Here is a 24,924-nt window from a genome sequence, read left to right on the forward strand (position 1 = left end):
TTTCATGTTTCCTTCATATTGTATCTAATTCGTGTAAGGACATTATATCATGCCATCAATCAATAGGCATTGCCCTTAATTGCTTTGAGATATTGTTAAATGTTTAACTGGTTGCAATTTTTAATGTTGATTTTACTTGTCATTCCCTTGATATACTTCCCCCACCAAAAAAAGCAATTCTTAAATAGTAATAAACGATTGTTAAAATTGTACGGAGCTCTACACGAAGGGACATTACTTGATGAAGCTTTAGCAAAATGGGTTTCAAGCTGAAAGAGTCTAATAAGGGTTAGCAAGCTGAAAGAGCCTAATTGTGGGGAAAACTCCACTGTTAAGTGTCCTTTACTTGGAGTTAAAGTACTGCGATGATTGACCTCCTAAGAATGAATTCATGGCAGTTCGCACCCATGGAAATCACCTATATACAATGGTTGCAAAATGGATCATCCAAACACTTGAGAGATGGAGGGTGGTGAATATTTGTCATGAAAGATGGGCCCTAAAAAGCGACTCAATATGAACATATAAGTTTATAACTAATTTCTGAAACTTGATACAACACCATGATGCACTATGTAAAACATTCGAAATGCACAGAAGTCTTCAGATTTGCTTTTTTAATATTCCATTCCTCACATGTTCCACCTATGTTTGACAGTTTACCTTGTCCTATGTATTTCATTTCATCTGTGGTCAATTGATCTCTACAGTTATTGCCTAATTGTGATGAAATTTTTATTGTATCCAAAGCTTTAGATTTGAATATATTATTTCTTCAGAACAGTAAGTTCCGTCCTTCAAATGTCAATATTGGGAAGTCTGCAAGGAGTTTTGAAAAAATTAGCAGCTCACACTTTGATTATGTGCAGTATAACAGAAATCCATTTGGTTTCACCAATACTAAAATCTTACTTCAAATTCAGACATGGGCGATTTCAATCTATATAAAGTTGAAGAATGGTGGGTTGAAATAGATTCTAAATTTTTTATTAAATGTTCTATATTTTTCCTTCAGTAGTCATTTTTCTGCAAATCTAATTTTCAGGTCATTAAACCCTTTCTTGTTGATCCTACATGGGAGGGATTTAATCGTAGAAACCAGATGAAGAAATCTTATCCAAAGTTTCTATTGGCTGAAGACGATCACCATCTAGTTGCTCAGGTTGGCAAAGAAGAATTTGCATGAGGTTCTCATCTGCTTAGCCACAGATAAAGCTACAGGACCAGATGGATTTTATGCTCAGTTCTAGGAATCGGTGGAAAAATCAAGACTTTCCTACTCAAAGAAGTAAAAGACTCAAGACAAGCAAAACAAAATATTTGTAATATCACACTGCAACAAGTCAACTCATGATCTCCAAGAACAGAAAAGCCAACTCCAGACAAATCTGGTGCTAGCTCATTATTTAACACATTTTTATAAAATCATATCCAGAAGCATAATGAATAGGAACCACCCTTTACTATCTAAAAATCATTTCTCCTGCCCGATCTGGTTCGCCATGATCTCTAAGAACAGAAAAGCCAACTATCTAGACAAATCTAGTCCTATTCTCATTTTTTAACACATTTTTGTAAAATAATATCCAGAAGCATAATGAATAGGAACCACCCTTTACTATCTAAAAATCATTTCTCCTACCCAATTTGGTTTTGCAAAAGATGGGATGACAATATCATCTTTACGCTGGAGATCTTGCATTTTATTCAAATGCACAAGAGATTTGGATTAATAATTAGCTAAGTTACCAGGTTTGGCACTCAAGGCCCAGATGCGAGTAGAGTCAAATTTATTAGAATATTTAATTATATTTTAGTCACCTATATTTAGTTCCTTGTTTAATGGTCATTTAGCTTTTTAGTTATTTAGCTTTTAAGCTTTATTTAGCATTTAGCTTTTTCCTTTTAGTTAATTAGCTTTTAAGCTTTATTTAGCGTTTAGCTTTTTAGTAGTTCACTTTAAACGACTTGTTCTTAATTTAGAACGTCGTCCTTGTAATCTCTTTATATACGCTTGTATATTGTTGAATAGATTATCCGATTATTGAATCATTCATTCAATTTATTTTTCATGGTATCAGAGCGGGTCAATGGGATTCTTTAAAGTTTGGTGAATTTTTTAATAAAAATTCATGCCTTTCTTTCTGGAATATTTTCTAGATTTTTTTAAATTGTTTTTTAATAAAAAAAAACGATTTTGCTTTTTAGAAGGCTTTTTGAGGGTTTTTGGTTTGTGGGCGAATTTCTGCGTTGGGCAGCAGCAGTTCATTTTTTTCGAGTTCTGGAGATTTTTGGGCCTGCAACCTGGAGTTTTTTTTGCAGATTGAAAATTTTCCTAGGGTTTCTGCAATTTTTGACTAGGGTTTTGACCCTTCAGTTCAAGTCGAAATTTTATTTTGCTTGCAAATTCTTGGTGGGTTTTTTCGAGAGCTTTTTTGGGTTGGTTTCATATTTTCTGGGTGCCTCGTTTTCTGCACCTCAAATTTTGTGCCAGCAAATTTGTTGGAATTTAAAAATAGTTCACAATTTCTACTATTTCTGTGGACATTGGGATTTTTGCTGTTTTTTTGGGCACCATTTATGTTATTTTAAGTTTGCAGAAATTTTTTAATTTTTGGGTTTCTTCCAAACCTCGAAATTCGCGCCTTAGAATTGTGCCAGAATTCTCCTCCACTGTTTCAGATTTTTTGTGCAGCTGCTTCTATTCTGATTTTTGAATTTGATTCTTCTGTCTCATGCTTTCGCTAGGTTGACCTTGTTTAATTTCCATTTTCGTGATGGCATCTTTGACCAACATCATGTTGGAACTCAGTTAGAAGTTCAGTGGCCTCAACCACAACACTTGGAAACAGTGCATGTTCATGATATCTGATTGATTTAGGCCAAACCTCGTCTTACAGGTCTCAGGGTTTTCACGATTTTTTCCTCAAAAATTGTTCGCAGTGTTTATAATTTTCCCTTAAAAATTATCTCATCTGTAATCCCTGATATTTGCGTAAGATTTTAGTTATCTGGGTTTTAATGTTTTTTTTCCACAAAAACGATGATTTGTAACCTCAGATTTCTTGGTTTTTCGATTTTCTCCTCAAAATCGTAAATTCTCTTTTCGAGGGTTCCTATTTCAGGGTTTGACGATTTTTTCCTCAAAATCGTGCTTTGTTGCAGTTAGTTTGGGTCGCACCTGCGAGGGCAAACATCTGCAACCGTGGTATCTTGCAGTCAGTTTTGGAGTTGATACTCTTCTGCAAAAGGGTTTGCCAATTTTCCTCAAAATCATGGTTTCAAGTTTCAGTTTGGTTACCCAACATCAGGTTGGATGGATTTTGGTATTCTTGGTCATTAACACTTTTCAGATCCAGGGAGGGTCTCCACTTCAACAGAGTGTTCTTTTCATTTGTGATCAAAAGACTTGCAGTGTCTTCTGGAGGGTAGTTCGTAGATAGAATGACCATTTAGGGAGGGTATTAGAATATTTAATTATATTTTAGTCACCTATTATTAGTTCCTTGTATAATGGTCATTTAGCTTTTAAGCTTTATTTAGCATTTAGCTTTTTCTTTTTAGTTAATTAGCTTTTAAGCTTTATTTAGCGTTTAGCTTTTTAGTAGTTCACTTTAAACGACTTGTTCTTAATTTAGAACGTCGTCCTTGTAATCTCTTTAAATACGCTTGTATATTGTTGAATAGATTATCCGATTATTGAATCATTCATTCAATTTATTTTTCAAAATTTTTGTATGCGGCGTTGGTTTTTTAAATTTGAAGGATAACACTTGGTTAAAAATTATTAATTTGATTTGGTTAAAGTTTTTTTATAAATTCATTGATTATTATATATTATATTATATTATATAATAACATTGTATATATGACCCGTTCATGGGTTCTTTAGGGTTAATCCTCCTTCCAGGGGTGGAAAGGCTTCTGATGAGGTGTGGACTGAACTGGAGCAAGGGTGGATCAAGATCAATTTTGATGGAGCTTCAAGGGGAAATCCGGGTATTTCAGGCGCAAGGTGTGTGGCTCGTGATGAGGAAGGTAAAGTGATGTTTAAAGGGGCGCAGAGGTTGCAAGATGGCATTAATAATGAGGCTGAGGTGCAAGCTGCTTTGCTTGCGATGGAATTGGCAAGTAATATGAAGGTCTCGAGGGTACACTTGGAGGGGGACTCAAAAGTTGTGGTGGAAGGAATTGCAAAAGGGACTTCACCATGTTGGAGAATAAATAAATTCATTTTGATTATTTGTTCTAGGCTTTGTTTTTTCTAGGATTTCTGGATATCTCATATTCGTAGAGTAGGAAATGGGGTGGCGTACCTTTTGTCCAACGTGGCCTGTGAGTTGGACAATTTTGTCACGAGATGGTGGGGTGGAGATGACGTAGATGTACAATGGCCAACTTAGTGGGATTTTAACCTTGAAAGTAGGCAAATTAAGAAGTGAAGTTAGTTGTTGGCCATGAAGGATTTATTTGAGCGATCGGGGCGATTGAATTGAAGGCTCTCAGAGCGTATGGCTTTGTTATATTCATTAATTGCTTTGTCTGAAGCAGGGGTGAGAAAAGGGCGGCGGTATGTGGAGGACAATGCATTTAATGCGGGAGGAAGTTACATTTATTATGATCATTTATTTGTTCTCACTGCCCAATGTTTTGGCAACTTTTCTTCCTAAAGAAGTTGTTGAGTTGGTGAGGTGTGAGGTGATAGTGTTTGCTTGCAGAGGGATCATGGAGGCAAATTTTACGTTGAAGTCTAAGAAGCAGTTGTGCCCATTCTATGGAGATATTTCAGAAAGAAGGCTCCGATTGGATGTTTTTGTTTCAAACGAACAACTGGTTAAGTGTGTGCAATTAATCTTGGGGAAGGTTTTTGGCAACCTGAGGCACATGTATCGAACGAACATGGATGTGTATTTACTAATCATGGCGTGGGGATTGGATGCTAGTGAGTCTGTGGAGGTGGTGAACAAGGTGATGGAGACAATAGTGCATAAAGACTACTTAGATGGCATGGAATCAATTCTAGAATGGGTAATTCCAGGGGTAGGAATTAATGTGAGGGAGGGATTTGCAGTGGCGCCTCATGAACAGTTCAGGAAACAATTGTCCTTCATTCGGTGGCCGGAAGATTGTGGCAGGGCACACTGAAGGGCGGAAGCTAAACAAGGGTGGGAAGCATTGAAGATTTTTGTGCAGATTACAGAGATTGATGAAGTGATTCAACAAGCTAAGGAGGAAGCAGAGAGAGCTGAAGGCAGAGTGTTAAGACCGCGCAAGAGGAAGAGGTCGAGCGAGATGACTAGCAATGCAGATGAAGGAAGCTCTCAGGGTGCATGAATTCTCTTTCTTTTTTTGAATTGAAAGTTAAATTGTTTATGGTCAGGTTTAATTTGACCTACATATTTTTATTTCTATACTTGATGTAATAGGGTAGCTTCACAAGGTTTGAACAGTCCTGTCTGCAAACTAAAACTGTGAATGTGAATTTTTGAGTACGCATTCGGATCGGTACAAAGTATTTTGGGGGTTTTTGGGTCTGTACTGGTGAACTGGGTTGAAGTTGGGTGGTTTTGGGGTGATTTGCTTTTTGCCTAAAAGTTTAGATTTTCCATTGATGTACCCTTTTCTATTTTGAATAAATTAAAAAAAAACATATTATCGAGCAAAAAAAAAATATTGCATATATAAATATACAATATTATTATAATATATATATATATATATATATATATATATATATATATATGATTTTTATATTGTTTTTGTACTAACGAACCCAAATGAATGCAAAACCCATTTTCAAAATCTTGTTGAACATGAACCCAAATTGGTAACTTAGCTAATTAGATATGTAAATATTTTGATAGGAATAAAGTAAAGGGTAATTGCAGATAAGGACATTCTGTGGATGCTTCATTTGTTAGCCTGTTTTTTCCATTTTTGAGGTGCTTTGTATCCATTTGGAAAGCTGGTTGGCGAGTATCAGGATTTTGAGAGGCAGTGGATATTTCTTCGTTCACAACCTTCTTTCAAGCAGGTTCTAACAAGAAGTAGCTTGTATTTAGGGTCTAAGAAGCTGGATGCAACCTTTTGGGTAACCGAAATGCCAAAGTTTGGGGTTTAGCAGAAGATCTAGAATGCCTAAAATGATGGATTTTCAAAACCAAACGAGAACAATACGTTGAGAAATAAAAGTAACAATGAAGAAAATTTGGGGAATATTAATCAAATGATACATTAAGAAAAGGTGCTTTAAAAATCATGCAAGGAATTCAACATATAAACACATCATGAGTGAACACATCATGAGTGATGAAAGAAAAAGAGACAAAGATTGGATTAGATGCTGGCCAAAGAATAAATATTTAGGGAGATTGGAAATATCTTAGTTCAAGTCTAAGTAGTTGTTGACAAATGAAGTTTGTCAATACTTTAGGAACAATACTGATATGGAATGAATTTAGGCAAAGGGGAAGATTTGGATAGGCTGTGGGGATGGAGGAAGCAAAAGATGACAAACTGTCAAACAAAATAATTTGATGCTGGGAAAAATAAGAGTGGAAGAAATTATATTAATGTCCACAAATGACCAAAGAGGTTGGTGTGGGATCCAATAGTACACTCAGGTGGGCTAGGAAATACATGAGGAAATGATGGTGGATGTGATAGCAGGTTTTGAATTAAAGATTTAGGAATCGTTGCAGAGAGAAAATAAGTTACTATTTGTTAATGAGAATTCTTAACACGATAGCACACTTTGAAATGTTTTTGGAATCCCAACAACCATTTTTGGAAGAAACCTCAAACCTTAGAACCTTGGCCTAAAATATGGTCTTTATGCCACAAGTATTACATTAGGATAGAATCATAATGTTTGACAGGCAGTGGGTCCAACACAATTAATCTCAAGGGTCTCCACCTCCATGTTCTTTCAAAAATCTTGGGATATTGTTGGGTTAAACCTTATTGAGCAGTTGAAGAGAGATGGGAAAATCAAGGAGAAATCACAAGCAATGGATTCTATTTTCATTGCTTTTAATTTTAAGAACAAAGATCCTAGACATCTAGGTAATTTTTGACTCAAGTTGATGTGTAATGTAGTTTATAAAATAATATTCAAAGTGTTAGCTAATGATTTGAACGACCATTCTTGATGTCATATTTCTCAGGATCAAGGTGGGTTTGTGAGGAGAAGGACAAGTTCTTAATGACAAGTTCTCAGTAATCTGAGATGGATCCGTTCTCTTGCAACTTAGAAGAAGACAACAGGTTCTTCAAATACAAGGCCTGATCATCCTATGATATTTGGCTTTTGTTTTTTAGTTGCATTAGTGACATTTCGAACTTTTGTAATCAATACATCTACAACGGACAATATCAGAAGCATTAAAGCTTCCTCATCATCCTGTCATTGTCCTTGTAACATGATCAGTTCTTGCCCCAACAACAAGATCTGGTTTGGATCTTATGATTCCATAGATTGTAATCCTTTCTAGTTAATGGTCTGGGCGTTGAGCACAATAAATTTATGGATTCTTGCCATTCTAGTTCATAGCACTATAGTCCAGGTTTGCAGAAAAAAAAAAAGGGAGACTTGTTCATAGTGGAGCCAATCAAATTGACTAGGAACTGTTGTCACAAAAGTTTGCACCCTTGCCGAGCTCTCAACTCAGCAACCTTGTGAAACATGGAAACAACTCCGAAGTGTGGGACCTTGCACAAGGGGGTTGAATCTTCAGAGAAGGCCAACTTCCTTCTTAGTCCAAGTGAAGGTGTTGAACCAACTCAACACTCCAAATTCTACTTCTAGACCCATCCTAACAGCTTGTAGAGGAAAATAGAAGGAAATGCTAACATGAAAAGAGGTGATTCACCAAGATAAGAGATGTTTCTCTCCCCACCCAGATTTGACACAAAGAACCAATCGTAATACCTAGGAGATGCACAAAATTCAGTTACATGAATGACACCAAACGCATGTATGGAAGTTAGAATTTGCTAAATGTCAAAAGGGGAGAAGGTTTCCCACAAGTCACACCCAGAAACAAGTTAATGTAGCATATACGTGAGAGAAAGCCACAAAACATACACTTACAATGAAGGTAAGAAAACATACACAACATACATAAGATGAAGGGAGACAAGAATGATGATTTCAATTCATTCGAAGGTCAATGGCCAAGTTGCAAAAATGCAAGAAATACGAGTCTTCGAGAGAAGTGAAAGAGTAGAGAATAACTAAAGCTAGCAGGGAGAGAACCCTTTACAATAAGGCTTAACAGCCAATATGTAGCAAATTAATCGCAAAAGAGAGACCAATGGTCAAGAAGAGGAAGCCTTGACCCTGGCGTGCACAAAGGAATGTCAGTTAGGGAATGTAGGGAGGTGCACAGACTTGACATAGTGTATATGCAAGCAACTTGGCCATACCCTGACAAGGCAATCTCAAGAAGAAAAGTACTTCTAGAAGGTGGATTGTCTGACATTCCAAAGTCAGGGCACGTAGGTCTGACATGAAGTTCATCAAGTAACCATAAATAAGCATGGCCCTGGACTCTACCTGATGGCAATCTTGCAAAAAGCATTAAATGCACCTCTGTAGCTCCATGAATGAAAGTAGACAAGTCGCAGGGGTAGGTGGAGCATTAAGAGTCTCGAGTGAGATCACATCATCCAGAAGTGTCGAAAGTCGTCGGAAGTTGGACATCGGGTCTTGCCGCAAGGGGAGAGGAGTCTTGGAACCTGGGGGTGTCGGGATTCCAAGGTCATGAGGAAAAGGCTTGGAACCTGGGGGTGTCGAGATTCCAAGGTCAGGAGGAAAAGGCTTGGAACTTGGGGTTCCGGGATTCTGAGGTCATGAGGAAAAGGCTTGGAACTTGGGGGTTTTGGGATTCTGGGGTCATGAGGGAAAGGCTTGGAACTTGGGTGTTCCGGGATTCCAGGGTCATGAGGAAAAGGCTTGGAACTTGGGGGTTTCGGGATTCTAGGGTCATGAGGAAAAGGCTTGGAACTTGGGGGTTCCGGGATTCCGGGGTTATGAAGGAAAAGACTTTGACCTTGGGGTTTCGGGATTTTGGGGTCATGAGGAAAAGGCTTGGAACTTGGGGGTTTCGGGATTCCGGGGTCATGAAGGAAAAGACTTGGAACCTAGGGATTTGGGGTTTCCGGGGTCATGAAGGAAAAGCCTTGTAACCTTTGGGTTTCGGGATTCCGGGGTCATGAAAGAAAAGACTTGGAACCTTGGGGGTTCTGGGATTTTAGGTTCATGAAGGAAAAGACTTGGAACCTAGGGGTTTTAGGATTCCAGGGTCATGAGGAAAAGGCTGTTGGAATCGTTTGTTGTTGCGCCAAAAGATCGAACTATCAACGCCCGATACACACGCCGAATTTAACCTGACCCATAGAAGGCGATTAAGCCATGTCATGAGTCCCCAAGGAGGTGCGGACCACCAAGTCAACAATCTTCGCCTCAACACTGACCGAGCCTTCAACACCCACTGAAGGGAGACTCGAACTCGTGACCCAAGGCTTTGATACCAATAGTTGGAATCGTTTGCCTTTGCGCCAAAAGCTTGAACTATCAACACTTGATACACATGCCAGATTTAAGCCGACCCATGGGAGGCGGTTAAGCCATGTCACAAGTCCCCAAGGAGGTGTTGACCACCAAGTCAACAAAGGCTTGGAACTTGGCGGTTCTGGGATTCTAGGGTCATGAGGAAAAGACTTGGAACTTGGGGGTTCCGGGATTTCGGGGTCATGAAGGAAAAGATTTGGAACCTTGGGGATTTCGATATTCCAGGGTCATGAAGGAAAAGACTTGGAACTTGGGGGTTTCGGGATTCCGAAGTCATGAAGGAAAACACTTTGAACTTGAGCTCCCGATAGACAACACCTAACACGTCATGCTTCCATTGGCTTTGTCTTTGATCAATTGGGGCAGTGCTGGTCCATGGAACATATCTTTGATCGGTTCTTACTGATGAGCCAAGGATGTTATAAAAATGACAATAGGAATTGTATGTGGTTGCTTCACAATATGACAAAGTTTCAACCAAAACTACCCACCTGAGTTACACAATTTACCTTGTAGCCCAAACTAAGAATTTTACCTAATTTTACATTTTAAATGTTTTAAACTTAAAAAAGTAGAGGCAACCCTAATAATAAATTTGAAAACGTTTAATGTACTTGGATGCTGCCTCTTGTGAGCATTCACTACTGTGCTTATGCTGCTACATAACCTTTGACAAACACCACATATGATTTGGCTGAAAATCCTCACACCTATTTTTTAACACCAAAGTCGTGGAAATGGATACAATCTTAGATATGGATATTGAACTTTTGTAATATCCGACATAGATAGTGGCTAGATACTACAATTATAAAAGTATACATATATTCAATTGTTTATATTTTTAAGGTATAGAACATTACTTCATAAATATTATTTATTAATATATATTTTGGTTTTTATATTTTAGTTTACAATATTTATTATGTTATATTATGTTTGTGGCAGAGTTCCGAGACTCGCCTAGACTCGGTGAGTCCTGGGGGCTCGGACTTGGACTTGGCTGAGTCTTGGCGAGACTTGTCGAGTCTTGAAATGCCCCTAGAATATATATGAAATATAACATGTAACTCCCCATCTTTGTCTTCAAGTCAATCTCATTCTCTTCATCAAAATATATACATGAAATATAACATTAAGTATAAGAAAGGAAAAGTTTCAGATCCCTAGGAGTTATAATGCAAATTCTAGGTTTTAGAAGATCTTTACATTTTCAGATAGTCAAATTTCAATAATCAGTAGGGTCCTATTAGCATTCTCTTGCTCTCTCTATCTCACTCACTTTATCTGCCCTAAACTCTAGACCTATCTCTCTCCCTATCACTCTTCCTCTATCCCCTCTCTCTACCTCTATCTCACTCTCTCTTGCCCCCAAGATCTAGGCCTCTCTCTCTCTCTCTCTTTCTCTCTCTCTCTCTCATACCCTTGTGAGGGGTGCTACCCTCAACCTCGTTTTGGAGTTGGCCCCAAACCCCCATCAAACTATAATTCTAAGCAAGTAATAGGCCAGTGATGCATCATGATTATAAAAATCTACATAATACATATCCCTTGTTGCAAATCCTTGCATATTCATAGTTAAAAAAATATTATGGTTGCTACATCATCCAAGACATACTTGTTGTGACGTTTTCACACTTCGCCCCATTGCAAATGGGAACCCTCTACTTTTTAGGTCCTCTTGCATTTGGTTTTGTTTTTTTGGGTCTATAGCAGCAGTCTCTTTGGTCTCCTTGATTTGCAAGTGTTTTGGGTGAATTTGATCAAGTTTGCAAGTCGTTTGAGGAAATTTGGCTAAGCCTAGAACTCGTTTGGTCCATTTTAGGGTTTTGCCCTTAAGACTTAGGTTTGAGGCCTTGTCCATAGGGTTTTGGAAAAATTGAGTGTTGCATTGAAGTTAGGGCCCTTCAAGGAAGCTACCAGTGAAATTTGAGCAAATTCTAAGCAACTTTCCATTTTTAGAAAGTTCTTTTTTTAGGGATTTCACTGCCTCCCGGAGTGTCCTTATTTTGCCAAAAATCAAACTTACTATTTTTAGTAAGTTTCTAAGAGCTAGTAAGTGTCGTCTCGTCCTGCTTTGCCCTAATTTTGACATTTTGAAATACTGACTATTTTTAGTAAGTTATTTTTGGCAAGTAGGGGTCTCGACACTGAAGATTGAGCATTCCTGAATATTTGTCTAAATCCGAAAAGTTGAAAAAGCAGGCTACTAATTGAAAAATGGCTAAGTGTAGAAGTCATTCCAAAAATGGAAAGGCATTGGAAATCCTCCCAAGGCACGAAAATCCACTTTAATTCTAAATATGGCATCTCGAATGTGGAAAACGATCGAAAATGGCTTAAGTTGGAGAAGAAATTCTTAAGGCAATGAAATCATGCATATCTGGAAGAGGGTGCTAAATGGAGGTCAGGAAGGAAAAGCAAGGAAATCCAAAATTCCATGACCATTTGGAAATGGCGCCCATGGTAGAGATAGAGCGCCAAAATTGGGTTGTGGAGAAATTTTCCTCCACACCCAAAATTCCTTCTCCATGTGTTTTTAGCGCTCAAGGAGAGTGATGGGTGTTGGATTGGGGTCATGGAGGAAAATTCCTCCACACTAGCATTTTAGCGCCCAAGTTGGCAGAATAGCGCTAGGTAGGGGGTATGTAGGAAAAGTCAACAAAGTCAACATTCCTTCAACACAGAGAAATTCCGCCCAAGTGTGCATCTGGGCGCCAAAACGATGAAGGAAGGAACTTCCTTTCAAAGGCATTTAGATAAGGAATTTCAAGCAAGGATAAAGTTAAGGATAAGAATGAGAAAGGAAAATCCCCTTAGGAAAGAGAATTAAAAAATCCTTCTTAGGCATGAAAATTTGCCCAAATGTTGAAGAAATTTCGAGGTGATGGCAAAATTGATCAAGGAAGAGAATTTTCTCTCCTGAATTTTGGAGCTAAAAATGGAAAAAATTCCTAAAAAATAAGAAAAGTGAAAAATTGAGGAAGTGTTGGAAATTCCTTCCTTCAGGACAAAATTCCAGGAAAGTGAAAAATTGACTAAGTGTTGCAAATTCCGTCCTTTAGGACAAAATTCTAGGAAAGTGAAAAATTGATGAAGTGTTGGAAATTTCTTCCTTCAGAACAAAATTCCAAGAAAAGTGAAAAATTGACTGAGTGTTGGAAATTCCTTCCTTCATGACAAAATTCCCCAAAAAGTGAAAAATTGATTAAGTGTTGGAAATTCTTTCCTTCATGACAGAATTCTAGGAAAGTAAAAAATTGACTAAGTGTTGGAAATTTCTTCCTTCAAGACAAGATTCTTGGAAAATGTGAAATTTGGCTAAGGATTGAAGAAATTTCTTCCTCAAGGGTAAAGTAGAATCAAGGTCAAGATTGGGCACCAAAATGAGGTTAAGGAGGAATTTTTTCCTCCGCATCAAAATTCCTTCATCATGGAGAAAATGTGCTCTAGGAAAGGACTGGGCACCAAAATGACATCAAGGAAGAAAATTCTAATTTTCAGAATTCCTCCACTTCCTAGCAAGTGCGCTCTAGGACAAGTAGAATATACAAAAACATGATTTGGGAGGAAAAGTTCAAAATTCAAAAGTAAAAAAAAAAATTGCTCAAGGTGGAATCGCATGCAAGGTGATGAATTTAAAGCACAAAAAAAGTTGGCCAAGTGTGAGAATTTTCTCTCTCTAGGACTCACGACAGGGCAAAATTCTTTGAACATGGAAAATGGTCAGTGGTCAGAAAAATCTCCCCACATGATGAAGTATGAACTAGAATGCATAAAATTTCCTTTAGGACAGAAAATCTCTCTACAGAGATTTTCTCTCTCATAGAGTTCTCGACATTCAAGGAATCCTTCAGAAGTGGAAAAGATTGTTAAAATTCTTCCAAGGCAGGAAAATCTTCCAAAATGTCTTTTGCAAGCTCGGAATGGAAAGATTCTTGCAAGGGATGTGTTGGCGACATGCAAAGAGAATATTTTGTATTAATGAAGCACAACTAGGAAAATTATAAATGACGGCGGGGTCCACTTGCATGGCGAGAATCTATTAAATGCATGGCAGCATGGTGGCACGCTCATTGCTAGAATATTTGACCAAGTGGTGGCTGAGTCAATGCATGGCAAGATAATGGATCATTTATTGCATATGTCCGATTTTGGAGATAGTGGAGCATTCAGAGCATTATGGGCAATTTATTGTATGATGGAGCATTTATTACACATTGGGTGAATTTGAAAGAAGTGCATTTAATGCACAATGGATGCCATTTTTGGCAGGAATGTAATTAATTGATAATGGGCATGATGGGTCATTAATGTTTATTCCCACCTTGTTGTATCTTGTGTGTGGAATCTTTTGGGTCAAACCCTAATTAGGGTTTGCATGTAATCAAGTCTTGAGGCCTATATAAGGGGGTGACCCCTTCATTTGTAGAGGGAGGGAGATTTGTATGAAATTGTTGCGATAATTTTTTGAGATAATAACAGTGAAACATTGTTTTCTAATGGTGTCCACGTAAGTTATTTTTTCAGAACTTGCATGGTTTCACCTTCCCCACTTAGAGTAGAAGTAGAGTAGTGCTTTGATTTCAATGGAGAATGTAATGGTGTTTGATGAATTTCCATGGTTCATACTTTTTGCATCTTGTTGATTATAAGTTGTAGTGTAAAGTTAGCTTGAGCCACCAAATTTGTGCTAAGTTCGATTGTGGATAGTCGTTTGGATTGTGTCGTTTTGGGTATTCAAATGCACTTTCTTGATGTGAAAATCCTTTAACATTCTTGGAAGATTGCACCAGTTCTTGTGGAGTTGTAGTTAATCTTGGCGAAGTAGAACTTGGTTTATTTGGATTCGTCCACTAGAGCACTATCCATTGATATCATTGTCCTTAAGAGTAGATTTAGATTTAGAACTTGGTTTATTTAGAATTGCTGTATTTGATGATGAAGTTCCAGCCACAGCAAAAAAGTGAAAGATTGATTCAAACGTAAGTCCCCTTGGATTACCAGCAAACATCTACCACACGAGCCTATATCCACATAAAGTCGCTAGTACGCAGTTGGAACCTTGGAGTCAAAGTATGATCTTCCTGCAATCTTAGCATACATTTGATTTTAATCAAGAGAGGATAAGGTGGCTGTTGGGAAACTTTATTTTGTGTTGGTGTGGTGACAAAACACACGTCAACAATACCTTAGATGCCTTTGTAGGAGGAATGTAGGCTCCTTTGAGCCATAGACTTCTAGTTATTGTTTTGATATTTGTTTGGAACGTTTGACGTCATGGATTTCATATTCCATGAGTTTTGCATACATTTGACAATATTTATATATCTAAACGTGCTATTTCCTTCAACTACAATTTGCATTTATACTTATGTGATTGACGTATACTTGTGTATGTGATCAAATTAGCTTCTATTTGATGATGTTATTGTGTCGTTAAGGTTTATTTAATAAAGGGTGCATGAAACAAGTTTTAAATCCTTAAAAATCTTTAAATTTCTTGGGATTTTCAATTGCCGAGTCTTTGTGGAGTATGCACCAAGTTTTTTTGTTTAGTCCGGAGTCCCAAGTTGAGTCACCCTTGCCGAGTTCGTGCTAAGTTCAAGTCTTGTTTCTATGGTTTGTGGTCTTTAGTGATTTATATATGTGTGAGTGTACAGTTCATATTCATTTTAAGTTATCAGGTAAGTTTTGAATGTTCTTTGTAAACCCTAAATTGGATACAGCACCAGATGGTGTGGTGCCATATCCAAGTATTGGGTACAACTCAAATATAGGGTTGTTTGTGGATGCATCTGGATATGATATACATGCTGTATTTGACATGCTGATGTGTATATAGATTGGGGAGAAGTATCTGGTAACTCTGCTTAACACACATTGCAAATCCACATGGAGTGTGGCTCTATCATAACAACTCTACTGCAAAAAATGCTTTGCAGTGCCACATGCTGGAGGAGGATGAGTTCTCACACAGATTGAGGCCACTGTAGCAGAGAATGGCAGAAGGTTTTCTGCCAAAATACAGCCCATGGAGAAGGTTCATGAGCTGACCAAGAGGGCCACAGTAAATCTCAATCTGGAGCCTTTAATGGGTGAGACTATAAACTCTTGCTCAGAAACCAAGAGACTGTTAAAACGTGCAGATCTGTGAATGTGTTGCTGGTGTATGCGATTCCAGTCAGATGCCAATGGGTCACACATAGCACAATCTACTCCTCACTGCGGGCTGGGATGGCCGTTGTCAAATTCCAAATCAAAATGACTTTGCACAGGTTGCTACAGTCAAAGATGGTTGCAAAAACAAATTCTGATTTACATCACTCAATCTGATACCATATTAGAGTACTAAATCTTCAACAGAAACAAAGCCACACAACAAGCGGTATAATGGCATTTTACTTGTACCTATTATGCAGGCTTACAGAGGGATGTAAGTTTGCTATCCATGCAACAGCGTACACTACCAAACAAAAACGAAATTTTGACAACACTTATCTATAATATGTCTAACAAGAGGTAGCAATAAGATGGTCCTCTACAAGTTCTGTCTCCATCTGTATTGGCTTGCTTCTCTCCCATTGCTACAAGTTATGCCTTATAGTCATCTTGATCAAACCATGCATGGCTTGCAGCTAACACAGGTATCTCTGTGCAGTCAAATTCTCAAATTCCTGGTGTTATTTGGTAATAGTTTTTTAAGGCTGGGACCCACTTTCATTATCCTTTTTGTGATCAGGGGAAAGGCCAGAAACAAGTAAAATAAGAACATGCTAGGGGACTGGACGTCAAAATGAGTGCAGCAATGCATGGTGGAGATTGTAAATTATGAAATTTCTGACTTTATAGATACATGTTCAACAAATCCAAGCTCCCAAAGTTTATGACGTCACTATAATTAGATGAGTAAGATGATTATTTAGTTTTGGGAGAAGTGAAAGTCATTACTTTTTCCCACCTTCATGATCACTAACATGAATTATTTGTACTGCCCAAGACTATTATACCTAGTTTCTAAACTTGTCTGCATACCTGCAAATTTATGTCATTTTTATATTAACACAAGACAATCACAATTTTCCTGTAACAAAAACTAATTCCTAAACCTGTTTTATCAGGCATTTTTCCAGCCTGAAAGGTACTTCTGGAGTTTTTGTCTCGTCACATTGCTTTTATTTCCCATTTCAACTATAATGCAAATTATTCTTTTCACTGTGCCGGTCTCATGTGACAAGCTAGTTCTTTTCTAACTGTTCTTCTCTCATGCCTTCATCATAATGCAGTTTGTTATAATCTGACACCTAAGATTCAAAATTGTTTAGTAGGATCTAGCTTTTACATTGCCTCGAGTATATTCAAAAATGATATTGTTATTACCACCACAAGGTTCTAGTTTGCCTTGGGATCTATACTTATTGCCAATATGATGTGGTACTTTTGTTAAGACAGTCTATAACATTTTCTTTATTGGTTTAGTTCCATTCTCTTTATTTAACAACAAATTATTTTCGTTTTTAAATATTGAATGGTTGCTAAATTTACCATATATTTGACAAAATTGAATAATTTCAAGCATTGTGGGTAAATCAATTAATTTGAGCCTGGAAGTACTTCTGGACTTTTTTGATGTTATGGTGGTTGGAAATGCTGCCTATCATTAGATTATACATTAATGTTGTTCCCATGACTAACTTAATGAAGAATTTCAGAGAGAACTTGGCTGGAACAAGGACATGCAGTTGGAGAGCAAGTAGTTCCATTGGCCCGAAACTTCAACAATCTGAGTGAGGACATTGAAGCAGACAGTATGCCTAAGGCAAGTTAAATTTGTGGGAAAGTCTTATAAAAGCCAACTATAGTGTTTGTGCTGTGTCTTAGATTTTTTATGTATCTGATTTTTCTGATTTGTATCCAGAAATCAACATGGAGTGCTGATGATGCTTGGAATAAGACTGGTACGGAAGTGAAAGTGGCATTGAAAAAAGATGATGTAAAGGGTATTCAGTCGAAGACTCTGAAAGAGGACATCCATACACAAGGGAGCAAGGGTGCTATTGCAAGTAAGTATATTGCGATTAGAGAACATCAGAGTAAACCGTCTCATCTTCACCCAGGAGTGATACAACCACAGAGACATGATATAAGGAATGCTATTCAGCCCAGTAATTCTGAAAATATGCCTAACAGCAGAAACCAGTTTGATATTTCTTCTGGCTTAGCAACAAAGTGGGAGTCGATGAAGTCAAGCCTACAGAGTATGAAAGCAAATCTAGGAGCCAAAAGATTTGTCCCCTTACGACAGCTTCAGGAAAGAGAGGATTCCAGGCCACATGTTTCTCCAACTGAATCATTAGATACCATATTTGAGAGATTGAAGCGAAGAAAAGAAGATAATGAAAATGATGATGATGGTTCTGAATTGAGGTTTGTGAGATCTGTCAGATAATGTATCCCATTCTTTTTAGGTCAATGCAATAATGTGCATTCTGCCTAGTTATCAACCATGTCCTGCCTATTCTGAAGCATTTTAACAAATTAATCCTTTCTCAATTCATTATGCAGATGGCCAATGTTACCAAAATAAATTCTTTCATGGTATGGGTGAAGGTATGACGCCTGTAATGGGTGATGGGTTAGTGCATCTGAGGATTGGGAGTGGAATAAGCATATTTATTGCTTCAGATATATGGAGATTCCTGATATTCTACATGTGTAGATGTGATACGTTTGAGCAAGTTTTGGCAGGTTTTGCCCAACCCTTACAGCAAAATGTATAGATATCAATATACGTTTCTCCAAGGGAAGAAACCAATATTCTGTGGAAGGTGCTTTAAGAAGAAAAACTGTGATTTTGGCCAGTTGATTACCTTATATGACAATACTATATATTTAAGCTGTTAATGTCTAGATTTTTAATGATCTTTTTCAAATAAAAAATATATTCCAATTCACGAGTCATAGCCATCTGGATTTGAAGTTTCTTGCCAAAATATGATATCGTCTATTCATATAATAAATTAAGCATTCAAAGCAATTAAACAAAGGTATTTGAAAATCAATGACAGCCGAACTTGATATGCATCTTCGACAATAACAAATGTCTTTTTATAAAAATTATATTCTTTTCAAAATGTATTCCATAAATTTTTGCCCATGGGGGAATCCCTATTGGTGTTACACTGAAATAGAAATATGCAAATTTTTAGTTTGATTTTATTAAATGCAAGCAAGTTGGAGTGAAGAGCAACAAAAACATCTTTATTAGATTTTTGCAGAAAAGAATGTACCATCACTTGTAGTGATAAAGTTTACATCTTTATTGGTTTATGTCAATCTATATCACTATTTGTGTGGTAGGAATTCAGTAAGTTTGAAAGCAATTTGATTATCATGTCAGTGACGAATGGCTCCCAGAACTCAAAATTTGGTTCAACTTTGTGATGCTTAAATTGTTAGCATTCAAGTTTCTGTATACACGGGTAGGTGTGGTTTTTAATCTGAGAAATATACTCTTTTTAAACCATAATTTTTGGGGTGGTGTTGTTCCAGTACCTGTACAACAAACTGTACAGGAAATATGCGGAGAAACATAAGGTCAATAATGTTGCATGCAACGCGTATCTGAAAAGGAAATTATTTTGTCCAATACAAGAACAAATTGAGTTGATTTTCCTTCCACTGGAAGGAATAAAAACTCTTTTAAACTGACATAATATTTACCATGTGCTTCGGACTTATTTATTGGATCTTCCATTTTTGTGATGGTTTCATAGATTGGGCGTCATATAATAAATACACTTCGTTTGGCAATTTGTTTCCCGAGCTTGTTTTATTGTCATGAAATTTTTATTGGCTGTTGTATCAGACAAGACTAATGTTGGTTCCCAAATCAACGGATTGCAAAACCCTAAGAGTGTGCAAAGTTCTATGATCAGGTTATCAGATTTAACAACTGACTTGGTCAATAAACAAGATTCTCTTAAGGGGAGATATCTTCTGCTGCAAAACCTCGATGGGTATACCTTGAGTATAACAGATTTGTGACCTTATTTTGATCTTGGTTTAAAATTTACTTAGTACAACACATATACCTAAAGTGAATGCTTAATGCCTTATTACCCCTAATCTTATCTTATCTCCTTAAACAAATAAAGAAAAACTAAAACTCCAATGAATTTTTTTTTATGTAATGATACCAGTGCCCCCTTCAGGGGTACAAAGTTACAAACATCCAATTCTTGATTATTATTCAAGTTACTTGGCATTAAAAGCGTTTATACTTTGTATAAACATGCAAGAGTATGGTATAATCTGACTCTTCTTGTTAATCCAACTATTTTCTTTCAAATTGTTGTAATTCAATTAAATGGAGTTTTAATCTTGCCTTGCAAAAGCCAATCAACCAAATTACACAAAACAGGAAAGATGTTTTGATAAATTAGAAATATCCTTGATACTTTGAATTAAACAAATGTGAAGGAAACTGAATTGGAGGCAACCATACAATACACTATTATTTAAAACCAACAAGATAACTAAGCACAAGAATTTGAATTTTTTCTATTATATCCAGTCGCAAAAGAGAGTACAAATCTTTCTTCAGTATGTTATGTTTTTTCACTATCTATTTCTATCTTTTATTTGATTGGTCCTGGTTTTTCCCTTATATACAAAATGGGGAGAAGGAACAAGCTTTAGACCGTTACATTGCATCCTTTCATAAGTAATCATAAATGCTTAATTAGAAGGAACTTAATTGAAGCATTATACGGTTTTTGGACAAAATTTTGTGACAAACATAAAACAAAGCATAACAAAGAAATTGTGAGAGTAGTCGGTGAATATGAGTAAGCCCGTTATCTTGACAGTTTGAGTAGAAACCCGTGACCATTGGGTCCAGCAAGGTTCTACTTTAAGTTGGGCATTCTTCACATCCATCGACTAGCTTCCTATGCATTCAATCTCCAGAGGTCTTCAAGTACATGGTCTCCCACTAATATACTTCATAATCGCTTGGCCACTTAAAATTCTGAACAACAGGCATGTTGGTGAGATGATCCTTCCATCTTTTATCTATCATTGACCTTAGCTTTATGACAAATTTGGAGTAACCTGCATCCAATGTTATGATTCTATCTTGAAACAGATTGAAACCTTGTATGCTCATATCCTTTTCTTCCTTCATGTGTGCTATAATTCTTGGGACCATTTGATAGAAATCAATCCTCCAATTTTCAAAGTCTCTTATGTGCTTATCCTTATCAATAATAGATGGTATGGTCTAGTGGTGAAATGTATGGAAAGAATAAATCTTGACTTTTATTTTGTGTTCCTCACTGGTAACATATTTAAGTTCCTCAACAATTGCATGTATTGTTCTCTCAATTTCCTTTATTAAGTGGGGAGCATCAAGATCCCTTTGAGTTACTCTACACAAAGTAACCAAAGTAATATATGCTGGCTGCCATCTCTTTGATAGAACCTCCAATTTAGGCTTATTTTCTGCAAACACTTCTATCATCATCAACAAAGATTCGTAACTTTGGTACACTTCTTCCAATCTGTCAACTATGAACTTTACTCCGTGTGATAAAATTTGTTTGAAGGTATTGAGGACTTGTTGTGGAACCCTCTACAAAGCTTCTTCATTGGCTGCTCTTAGATCCTGAATATTTTTTTCATATTCCTTCTCTTTATCTCATCCCTTGCTGTCTTCAGTGCTGTCTATGGGCTTGTGGGGAGCATGCTTATGTAAGACCATGGCTTTGCTATGATTTTCAAGCTGTTCTTTTGCCTTTTCCTTCAATGTAGCATTTTCAATACATAATCTATTTATTTCATCGTTCATTTCCACATGTTCCTTTTCAAGCTTTACTATTTTCTGCTGCATGTGCTTCACCACATCCCTGGCAAACATAGCAGAATGCATTGTCATTGTAGCCGCCTCCAATGGGGAGATATTCTTCATAGTTTTGATGATCGTTGTTCCTTTAGTTTCTTTTACCAGATCTACTAGCCTAGGTTTGCTAGTACTCTTGAAATTAACCTAGGCAACTAGTATCTCAATTTTTTGATTATAACATGTACCGTTCACCCTTTCCTCAGAGTCGAACTGTGCCACCATCATGGGGTCTTCTGTCTAATAGAAACATTTGTTTTAGGGTTAATCCTATAACAATCAACATATTACTTTTCAAAATTACTTCTCTTGCCTCTGTTGGAGTAACATGTACATCAAATTTAACCTCTTGAAGGTTTGAGCAATAATTTCCTCATGTTTGGATTCATCCACACCCATGAGGTTCATTTGTTTTCTCTCCTCAAATTCCTTCATTTTTTATTTTTAACCAAAAATCTTTAAATTCAAGAGTGTGGATGAATTCATCATCATCCAAGAATCTTACGGACATGGTCACTCTTTCATCAACGGTATTTATAGGCTCCACTCCTTCTGTCAACTGGGCTTCATAGCCATGTGTTTCTTCTTCATATTTAGGAGGATCAACCTGTGATTGTTTTGTTGTTTGATCTCCTCTTAGAGCCCTTAGTGCGCTGGGATTCTTTATAAGGTACAAGGGGGTCCAGATCATTTATCTTTTTCCTTTTGGTTGGGGGAGGAGTAGGAGAAACCCCCTGTGCAAAATCATCATCAAATACATCATGAATAATTACCCCTTGGGGTTTCCTTAATGGAACTATGACCTGTTTTGGTGGAGACCCACCGCCTGTTGATTTACCATAAATTCTTTCAAAGTTGCTCAGACACAAATCAATTCTTTTCAATCATTTGTTTCCTCATTAAAAAATCCTAGGAAAGTAGGGTCTTTCTTCTTTTCTTCCTCTATTCTCATTATGACATGCAATTTTTTTTTTCTCTGCACAATTTCTCCAAATGATATACAATTCCTAATCATATCTTCTTCTATCAATACTTCATGTGAAATTGTTTTAACAAAAGAACTGATGTGATACTCAAGATCACACACTCTCTCCCTGCCAGACCTCAATGAATAATTGGTCTTTATATAATTTTGTAATTTTTCTATATTAGATCCAATGAGAAAATTTGCAAATGCAACATGATGAGGCAAGAATGTCCCTTTCTTCCTTCTCTCTATCACTTCCTTTTCCAGCCACAACATATGCCACATGAACTCTAGAAAAGCAAGTCTATCTGACACAAACAAGGGTAACAAATGAGGCGTTTGGAGGCACCCATATAGCCTGATTATGGTGTGCTCTCCCATGTAAAACCAGTCAGCAAAGTTGTGAGTGTGACCCTTCTCAGGATCATAAGATAGTGGCCTTAGAACCTTATATCCAATGATAATCTTTCAACTTGATGATTAAGGGAACCAAAAATAGTAATGACAAAGGAGTCATGAAAGATCTTGTAATCAACATCCTTGCATTTCTTGTCCCATAAGTAACATCAAAACTGCACTAGTAATCTATTTCCATTTTCATCTACTATCCCCAATTTCAACCGTTGGGTGAAGGCTTGTCTGTTTTGGAATAAGACCATATAATACAACAAAGAATAGTGGCGGAAATCATAACTCTTCTTTTCTCTCCATGCCAATAGTTGATCATGAATTTTCTTTTCTAATTTAGACGTAAAATCAAATTCAAGATTGACCTCAAAATTTTGTATTCTCATGGCCATGTACATCAATGATATTGGCATTTTGGCCCAAGCATATTCTCCCAACACTTGACATAAGGAAAAAATATGTTCTTTGGAAGTACACAAGAAAATCATCCACAGGGAAGGGCTCATTTCTTATAATCATTATGGGCTTATTATTTATGCCCCTCCTCTTATAAAACGGGAGCTCATCCTTCCTAAACGTTTTATGCAACCTATTATAGTCCATTTCAAACCGTTCAAGGTCAACCTTGGTAAGGGCTTGCTTGTTCAACATAAATAGTCAATGATAGCTGATTTTGGGATTACCAGCAATGGATTCCCAGTAGGCATCCTGACAGTTCTGGTTATAGTGTGGTAATGGTTTGTCAACAACTGTATTTAACTGAACATCCACGAAAACATTAGGCACAATTAATTTAGCAATGTCAAGGGTCCAGGGGTTTGATACAAGGATCTTCCCATTTTTGTTTTTGTAGAAATACTAGAACAAATTCTTTCCTGAGATGGGAATTATGGCGTCCCAACAACCCTCCATTTTATCTTTAAATACATTTTTAGCTCCTGTGTCTGTTGAACCAAGTAATGCATCTAACAACAATTTTTGCATAGGCCTTTTAGCAGAGTGTGACATTCTAGGTATTCTTTCAGAATTTTCTTCCCCTTTTGAACTTTCACTTTCCCTAGGTTCTTCCTTTTTCCTGGGCATTTTATCCTATGCTCTTTACCGAAAACTCAAATGTCTTTTACAAATTTGGTAACTGGAGAGGTAACTGGGTACTTACTTGTGATTGTCGCACACAATTTTGGTTCGTTCTTCCTCGTTGCAGAGCTCACTTCGCTCAATTCTTCAGCTTGGAATGCAAAAATTGAGCTAAAAATTAGTTATTAATGGTCTCTTGAGGTCTTTTTTGCATTTAATTCATTTGTTCCATTAACAGCTCCGCCACCCTTTTCAAAATTTGATTTATGACGTTGTTGACATCATACTCAATTTCACTTGGCTCATTACTTTCGTAGTATTGCAAACTTTTGAAATAAATCCTGTTTTATTTTTGCGAAATAGCGACAACATGTATCGCTATATTGCAACAATCCTTTTCCCTTTATTTTAACTCCTCGCGATACCAATTTTTGACCATTATCGCTATATCGCAACAAGTTTTTTTATTACTTACATCCTCCTTGTGATATAGCAATAGCTCATTAAGTTATCGCTAAATCACATCCTCCTGGACCCCTTAGTAACCTCCTTCAGCGAAATAGTGATACACTTTATGTTCTTTAGGTGATTGTTATATCATTGTGCCTTTTCTTTAATATAAATCATCCCTCGTGATAGGGCGATATTATATGGGCTTGAATCCTCTCATCGCTATTTCACAACTTGTTCAGTGTGATAGGATGTGGGACCCATGATATGGCGATACTCTTCTTGTTGCTATTTTGTGGAATATTCAATTTAATGGAACTTGGGTTCTATGAAATGGTGATGTCACAATATGTTGTATACTTTTAATCATTGTTTTGTTGGTTACTTGGCATGGTGAGATATGAGTTTTGCGAAATTGCGATAACTGTGTAGTCTTCATTATACTTTGTTGATATTTCATGAGTTGATGAATATAACAAGATAATCATCCCACGAAATAGCAATAATTGATAATTTTGCTTTGTGGTGGCTGATATAAGATGATAA

At 36.9% G+C, this 24,924-nt stretch overlaps 1 protein-coding gene across 1 annotated transcript in view; it reads left to right on the forward strand.

Annotated features, from left to right (window-relative positions):
- Positions 1-18,535, forward strand: part of LOC131076713 (uncharacterized) — a 110,079-nt gene extending 91,544 nt beyond the window's left edge. The window contains exons 13-15 of the mRNA XM_058014015.2: positions 17,287-17,393; positions 17,493-18,001; positions 18,140-18,535. Of these exons, the coding sequence (XP_057869998.2) occupies positions 17,287-17,393; positions 17,493-18,001; positions 18,140-18,161 (638 nt within the window). The 3' untranslated portion in view covers positions 18,162-18,535. The remainder of the gene's footprint in view (positions 1-17,286; positions 17,394-17,492; positions 18,002-18,139) is intronic.
- The last annotated feature ends 6,389 nt before the right edge of the window (positions 18,536-24,924 follow it).

This window comes from Cryptomeria japonica, chromosome 10, assembly GCF_030272615.1.
Source record: "Cryptomeria japonica chromosome 10, Sugi_1.0, whole genome shotgun sequence".
Classification (NCBI taxonomy): domain Eukaryota; kingdom Viridiplantae; phylum Streptophyta; class Pinopsida; order Cupressales; family Cupressaceae; genus Cryptomeria; species Cryptomeria japonica.